Genomic DNA, 8,115 nt, shown 5'->3' with positions numbered 1-8,115 from the left:
GCTAACTGCAAGGTATTTTCACTGGGCCCTTTTTACCGCGACCCACGGAACGACCCATTACCGTACCTTCGCCTAACTCGACCCTAGTGCACATAAAAACTTCCCTCTCAATCAAAATATTTCTTAATAATTTTGAGGGTCTACGTAAATAATCCCTTAAAATTCCATTTATAAAAAAACTAAAAAACTAATTTCGGTCTTTTAAAAAAACAATTCAACCAATTTCTGTCTCTTTTGTCAAAAAAAAATAAAAATAAAAATAAAATCTAATTTCTCTATCTCTAAACAGTTTGGTTTTGTGGCTTCAGAAAAACCCTTGACCTTCGAATACATGGCGAAACCATGGAAATCGAAGAACTCATCGGAGGAAGCTCTGTGCAATGCCTCAAATGTTTCGGAGGAAGATAAGGAGAAGATCGAGGCTGTCGTCAAATACAAGTCTCCTTCGACTGTAAACAGCGCAGGCCATCGGCAAGAGCAAGAACAGGATCATGAAAACGAAGAGGTAAATTTACTGATCAGACAAGTTTAGATCTCAATTTCAATATGCAAATCATGTTCGTGTTCAATTTAACCCAAAAATCACTACTGGGGTTCAAATTGAACCATGAAAATGCGATTCATTCGGTTTGGAACCACCATTATTGTTAATTGCACTTTTTTTGCTTGTAGTTTGATCCGAATTTCACTTTTTTGAATAATTTAATCTGTACACTCTAGTTTCAATTTGGTCTTTTCATCCAGATGTTGAGGATTGAGAAAGTGAACTGCCTTACGGCATCTCCAACGTTTACTCATTTATTTCATTAAATTTGAGTAAAAGCTTCATCTGATATTGCCCACTAGGATTTGATCTTTCATCAAATCACTGGTCGATTGGGCGGACAACCAGGAGGATGTCTGATCGGTTGACTGGCCATTGTAAATTGCCCAATGTAAATTGCAAAGAAGTGGATGTTCGGGGACAATGGGCTGGTCGTACAGTGCTCCTACACTAACGGCTATCTACAGTAATTTGATGAAAATTTCAGGCATTCTCAATTTGATGAAAACTTTTAGATATCCTTGATTTGATGTCAAACTGATGACAACGTTGGAGCAGGATTTTGATAAGTTTTTCATCAAATTTAAATTTACTGAAAGAAAAGGTGAAATGTTGTAGATGGTCTTAGTAAGCCTATTTTATTTGTCACCGAAATAGTCAGATTTGGTTAGAAACAAATTGATTGGTTGTAAAATATTTATAATATCAATATTAGAGTGATAAAAAAAATCCTAACCACATAGGGGTGCCTCTCAGTTAGATTAGGCCTAAGCAGCTGCAGCCCCAGAGGTCACCCTTACGTGGCTCTACACAGTAGAGCAGCTTAATTATGTAGTGATAAGTCACGAACTTGCGTACAGGTGGAGATTCGATCTCACACTTCTAACACTGGTTATGCTCAAACCTAGGCCTTGAAGGTTCTTCCTACCAATCATATGTGTTGTTGCCTGGATGGTTGGCCCAGGCGAAAGTGGAACTTGGGACCTCAATGTTTATACCTCGACCCTTACCAAGTTGCCACACCCCCTTGGGTTATATAATATCAATATTGCTCCTTCAAATACAAAGAAATAAAAATAAAACTCATACATATCCCTCTCTCACATGATTTGTTTTGTTACTCATCTAAATATGATAGTGAGAAAATAAAATCAATTGCTTTTCTTTTCTCACTCCATGATCCAATTGGAATTTAAATTGGAGGTTAAACTTAACAATTTTGGGACAATTTTCAATTTTTTAAGGTTTTAATTTGGTTCTTCTATCCAAATTAGAGATTAAACTAACTATTTTGTAAGCCTTGTCAATTTTCTAAGGTAGACACGTATTCAAAATTAACAAAATTTAAATGGAAGGACTAAATTAAAATTAGATTTAAGGGACTAAAGTGAAATTTAAGTCAAAGAACAAGAGTGAAAAGTGTAATTAACCTTATAAATATTGTTATTGTTCATAATATGATTGCAATAGACTTAAACATCAAACAATATGTGATCTTTTTTTCTTTCTTTTTTTTTTGATAAATAATATGTGATCATTTTATATATAACAATTATTTAAATGATTGTTTATAACTAAGTCTATCAATTATGTAAGAGCACAAGGGTTAAGAATTTAATGAGATACTAATAAGCTACTTGAGTTCTTGTGTATATATTTAAATGGTCCAGTTTAGTTTTAAACCAGAACCATAAGTGTAATACCACGGACCAAATTGTGAAGTATGATTTGCTATCTTAAAACTAGAACCAAACCATGCATTGGCAAAACTAAACCAAACAGTGTGGTTTGATTCGGATCAGACCTATTTGTTAATTTTTCAAGATAGTAGAGAAATTTTTATCCAAATATATGGGATAAGAGAAATCTTTTATGTAGTTTAATCTTTTTTTTCCTCCTATTTATCCAAACGAGAGAGGGAGAGAGAGAGAGAGAGAGAGAGTCCTATTTATCTTTTCTCTTCTTTTCTTTCCTATCTTGACTTAAAGTAATCATTTCTTTTCTTCTCTCTCCTAGATTCTCATGCTGTTTAAAATGTGCACAATTTTTGTTATAGATTATCTAGTTGCCCCAACTCACAAATCCAAATAAGTTTTCACAATGTTTGGCCAAAAAAAAAAATGTAGGACTTTGCGGAGGTATTCGCTGCTAGAATTACTTTGGATCCTTGTTATTCCATAAGGAGTTGGACAAAGAATAATGCATGAGGAATATGTTAAAACTAGAACTTTTTGTGATGATTCTTGGCCTAGTTTTATTTTTAGCTAAAACAATTCTTATTTGCCCTGCTTGTTCTTGGCCAATAATACTTGGCCATGTTTATTGTATTCACATCCTTGTTTCACATTCACAGTCCGTTTGCATTGGGTTATTTCGGAAAGAAAAGAAAGGAAATGCATGGTTTTGGTTCATACTGTTGAACCAGATGTGCCAAAAGAGCACTATCTAAAAAGGGTTTTTGTCAATGTGTTCCTTTTTGAAGTTTTGGTTTTCAGAAGGTCAAGTGGGTGGGGATGTGGGTTCACTTAAGCAGAGATCACCTAGCACACACCCACTTGGCACCATCACGAAATAGACTGTTTGAGAGGGAAAGTGCTGTGGCAGCATCATAATCACCTTTGACATTAGTGCCACCCCCAGTTGACATTGATTTTAAACTAGACTGAACCAAGTTTTTAGATCCCTGGAGTCCATTCAAATTTCTGCTTCTTGTGAAAGAAACAAGAAATGGCTATGAGTTTCACTTCTTGGAGCAATCAAGAAGCACACATAATTTTATCTAGAAAATAAGTAGTTTTAGCATCACATCACTCTTAGACTCAAATATCAAATGTAATTGGCATGATGAAATAACCCTTCCCTCTAATCACATATGTGCACACTCTCCTATTCTGATCTTCTTGTCGTATGTACAGGAAAAAATGACCAAGAAAATATCCAATAAAAGAAGAAAGCTAGTTACTGGCTGCACGCCATTGCAAGACTCACTGGCAGTAGAAGTAATTAGCAATGTAGATCTTTTATCTGAGATACTTCTACGTGTGCCAACAAAGTCACTCATCAGATTCAAATGTGTATCTAAGCATTGGCTTTCTCTCATCTCAGACTCACAATTTTCCTCTAACCACACCCGCCGAACTAACATTTCAGTGATCTCTGGCCTATACTTCTACAGCAATTGGATGTTGAAGGATGTTAATTCTGTCTCGCTTCAAAGCCACTCAACTCTTCCACCATTCACCTTCCTTGATGGTGTTGGAGAAGAATCTACACGTATGTTTGTAAACTCATGCAACGGCTTGCTGTTGTGCTCGAAGATTTACAGACAGCATTACATTGTTTGTAATCCGACCACCCAAAAATACACTGCATTACCTGCACGTGTTGGCACATCATTTAGATTATTCTATGACAAGTTTGGTGCTTACTTGGCTTTTGAACCTTCAAAATCACCTCGCTACAAAGTTGTATTGGTTGATTACAGTCTTGATTATGCCGGAAGCTCTGGAAGATCTTATCTAATTGATATCTACTCTTCAGAAAGTGCCTCTTGGAAACATGTTTGTGTCAGTGCACCACCAGGTGGCACCTTCAAACGCAGGGTCTTTTGGAATGGAGCAATTCATTGGATGAATTCCATGAACCTTCACATTCGATTTGATGTTGATGGAGAGAATTTGACAGGAACTCCAATGCCTCCATACCCTAAAATTCTTTCAGAAGATAAAATTCTATATTTTGGAGAATGTCATGGCCATTTGTTTCTAATTCAGAATCGTCAGTCATTTCCTGTGGGATTCAGGATTCTTGAGATGAACAGGGACTACTGCTGCTGGAATGTGATGTACCGGGTTAATTTGAGACCTATAATAGATGTCTTCCCGTCGAAAATTTACCCAAAATTTAATGTGCTTTGTGTTGTGAAGGGTGCAAATGAAGAAGATATTGCACTGGTGTTAGCTATTCCTGGCAAAGTTATTTCTTATAATCTCAAGTCCAAGACATTGAAGGTGCTTAGTAAGTCTGTAGATTGGGAAACAACTTGGTATAATACGCATCAATTCATTGAAAGCCTTTCACCTGTTTGATCAATGGCCCACCTGTTTGAGCAAGCCTATTAAAATCATTTTGCATGAAGTAGCTTCTTAGTGTTAAAAAACAGTATTTTGTTGTCACAAATTGCAGTAGGGTGCTTGTTTTAAAGGCTTATGTTGCTGTAATTTCTTTCTTCAACAGATGGTTATGTCCCTCAGTGAACTCTTCTAAATTTCTCTCTGCTTAGTATTATCAGTAGTTAGCTTCTTTTTGCTGGTTAGATTCTGTTTTAAGCTTGCTTTCATTGGTCAATTTTAAGGCTGACATAGAATTGTTGTGTATATAGTTCATCCATAGATCCTCTCTGTAATAATTACTTTTGTTGCTTTATATGTTAGCCGCGTTTTGACCACTGTAATGCATTAACCCAAGTATTATTCATTTGTCTGATCGCCAAAGAGGGCATTTTAAACTCTTTGGTTTTGATCTACTTGTTTTGATGTAGTTGGGTTTAGTGGTTTTAAATACTCAAGGAAGGAATGGAAAATATTGAAACAAAATGTTCCAAATATTGTTGTAATTTCTTTTTTTGTCTGAATATTTTGCCATCTCAAATGGTTGGTTAGTATTTCATTCATTGGACTGATTGCCAGGTAGTGAAAATTTCATTCATTTGACAATCTTTTATTTATGTTAATTAATTATCAGTTTCAAAATTGTTTATTTATTTATTTGAGATTTGGATTTAATACATATCACTCCTTGACGTTTGAGAAATTACATTCTAATCCCTATGATTAATTGTCTCATTTCACAAGCCTCCTACTTATATAAAACACAACAACTCTTGGTAGAAAAATAAAGAAAATTACATTGAAAAAAAAAAAAGGTAAAGCAAAGGAAAGAAGAAAAAAAAAAAAAACAGAAGAAGTAAAGCAAAGTAAGAAAAGAGAGACTGTTTGAATTTAATGTATTTTTTATACCAACGTTAATTCCGTCTAAATAATTATAATGACAGAGGGGTCAATGTAATTTTTTAAATTTTAGGAGTAATATGTATTAAATCCAAACCTTAGGGGTGTAAGTGTAATTTACCCATTTATTTATGTTAACAAATAGTGTCTTTTCTTTTTTTCTTTTTTCTTTTTTTGGTTATCTAGCAGATTTTTTTTTATACTATAAGGTTTCTCAAGCTTGGAGTATTGTGACGAAGTTGCTTCAATCGTGACTTTATTATGTTTTCAATTTTTCTTACAAAATATCAGATGAAAAAATGTTTATTACTAGGATCATAATAATAACTATAAATATAATATTTAATACACTTAACTTCTAAGGCCTAGTTTGGGAAGACTAAATAAGTGTACTTTTTGACTTTTTATGAAATATGGGTTGGGTTTGGGTTAGGTTTGAAGTGATGTGTTAGAGAGGTGATGTGACTTAAATAAGATGATGTGACTTAAATAAGATAGTGACTTTTTGACTTTTTATCTTTTTTCAATCATGCCAAACTTGGCCTAAGTCTTTTAAACAAAACTATAGTTAGCTTTTTTTGCAACCAATTAATATACAAAGATATCTTTATATTTAAAAACAATTTAAATAATTGTATATTAATACTTATAATTTTTATTTAAATATTTTTTTAAATATAGTTATAAGATAATTAAGACATTGCGGTTTAATTCTGATTGATTCGACAATTATTTGACCAACGGTATGGATTTCAAAACATTGCATACCATTTAACATTTAAATACATGGTGAAACCATCAATATCAAATAATGCATCGGACAATGATTCTCAATACAATATGTCGGAGGGCATTAGGGAGAAACTATATGTAGATGGAAGAAAGGAAAAAAATTACCACATGAGTTACCACATGAGGGGTATGTATGTGAGGAAAAAAATTACCACATGAGGGTTTCAAGTATGTCTGTGATAAAATGCAAATGAAAAATTGTGAAGATACAAGTATCATTTGCCCGAGGTCCTCATAATCGAGTGACACACTACAATAGTTGCATTATCAATGGGACCATATTACATTCATAATTACTCGTCTAAATATAATGGAGGACCTTATCTAATTGATATATATATATATATATATATATCTATTCTTCAGAGAGTGCGTCTTGGAAACACATTCCTGCCAACAAACGTTGCGGTGATTACTCGACTCACGGGGTCTTATGGAATGGAGCAATCCATTGGTTAACAATTAGGGATTTTATTATGTGTTTTAATTAAGAATTTTAATAAGAAAAAAGAAACAAAAAAGAAAAGAAAAGGGAAATGAAAAAAAAAAGAAGAAGATATTTTTTAGAGTACCTAGGGCATAGGTCACCTAATGTGTAAAAGTGGGTTTAGTAGCATTATATCTCAACTACAAATCAGATTTGAGTGTAAATCTGAAAACTTTTTCAGTGATAAGCTAATGATGAAGACGAGAGGAATAGTAATGACTAACATGATAATGAATAATAAAAAAAAGAAATCGAATAATAAAAATCAAAAGGAAGAGGAAGGTTAGAATTAGCACTGCTCTACCAATAAGAGTTGAGAAAAATAATAGGTTTGGTTTCTCTCAAATTGTTATCTTAACTTAACAGAGTGTTTCTCAAGTTGTCATCTCAACTTAACAGAGTGTTTGGATTTGGTAGAACCATTTTGGGACCGATTTTAGTAATTCAAACCGTTCACTTTTTAGGACTCGTTGAGTAAAATATTTGTGTAAAAAATCGAATGAAAGATAGGTAGCTGTGGGAATTGACAACCAACCATATGAAAGAGTTTTAGAGTCAACAAAATATAGCATAATGAAGAAATAAGGGAATAACAATCTGGAAATCCTACAAATTTCCCTCATGATATTGCACGTCCTATTGTTCACATGCTTATAAGTTCGTATGATCAGCTGTCTGTGATCAATCTTTTGCTTTATAAAGTGCATGTTTTGTTGCTAAATTGAAGCAAGTTGCAGAGCCTTCTCTAAATTTGCTTTCGTTTCCCCTCCACCTTGTAGACTAAAGTATTGAATTTTATTCATAGTTTGACAATTTTGCCTACTGAATAATTATTATTATTATTTACAATGAAATGGTATGAATATATAATAGTTTGATAAAATTGATTTGTGGTTCATGAAACGGTGCATTACAGTCTGAGTAAGATCACTGGCTTCTTCTTGTGCATTTTGATCAGGAGGGATAATGAATTGATAAATAGTACCATAAAGATTTCAATTGATAACGTCCAAAGGTTGGTCAATTGTAAGGGCATATCCTAAACTGATAAGAAGTTAAGGATTAGCCAGAATGATACAGTTCGGCAACCATGGAGCTTCAGTTAATTAGAGAGGTGGTTAGTTATCTCGAGTTAGTTTTCTGTCTCTCTAAGACATGTGCAACTAGATCTAGAGGACAGATCCATTGTCAAGAGACACACAGAAGATAAAGAAACAAAAGATCAGTTTCTGTTTTGATACCTCTCTCTCTCATTTTCTTTCTCATCCTATCTCTGTAATTGT

The 8,115-nt window shown here is 33.7% G+C and overlaps 1 protein-coding gene across 2 annotated transcripts; it reads left to right on the top strand.

Annotated features, from left to right (window-relative positions):
- The first annotated feature begins 235 nt into the window (after positions 1-235).
- Positions 236-4,991, top strand: LOC114284519 (F-box protein At5g07610). Of its 2 annotated transcripts, XM_082924539.1 has the most exons (3): positions 278-505; positions 745-1,148; positions 3,460-4,991. In XM_082924539.1, the coding sequence occupies exon 3, from the start codon at positions 3,466-3,468 to the stop codon at positions 4,630-4,632; it is 1,167 nt and encodes a 388-aa protein (XP_082780665.1). In that variant the 5' UTR covers positions 278-505; positions 745-1,148; positions 3,460-3,465; the 3' UTR covers positions 4,633-4,991. The 2 variants fall into 2 exon arrangements, with proteins under 2 accessions (XP_028083261.2, XP_082780665.1); XM_028227460.2 differs by lacking the exon at positions 745-1,148 and having other exon boundaries at positions 236-505.
- Positions 4,992-8,115: the final 3,124 nt, after the last annotated feature.

The sequence above is a fragment of the Camellia sinensis genome, chromosome 4 (genome assembly GCF_055761805.1).
Source record: "Camellia sinensis isolate YWXY chromosome 4, ASM5576180v1, whole genome shotgun sequence".
Taxonomy (NCBI): Eukaryota; Viridiplantae; Streptophyta; class Magnoliopsida; order Ericales; family Theaceae; genus Camellia; species Camellia sinensis.
This window is presented reverse-complemented; position numbering and strand designations above follow the sequence as displayed.

Coding starts and splice junctions, on each gene's coding strand:
- LOC114284519 (XM_028227460.2), top strand. CDS start 332: ATGGCGAAACCATGGAAATCGAAGAACTCATCGGAGGAAGCTCTGTGC. Junction 506..3,459: donor AGGATCATGAAAACGAAGAG/GTAAATTTACTG, acceptor TCGTATGTACAG/GAAAAAATGACCAAGAAAAT.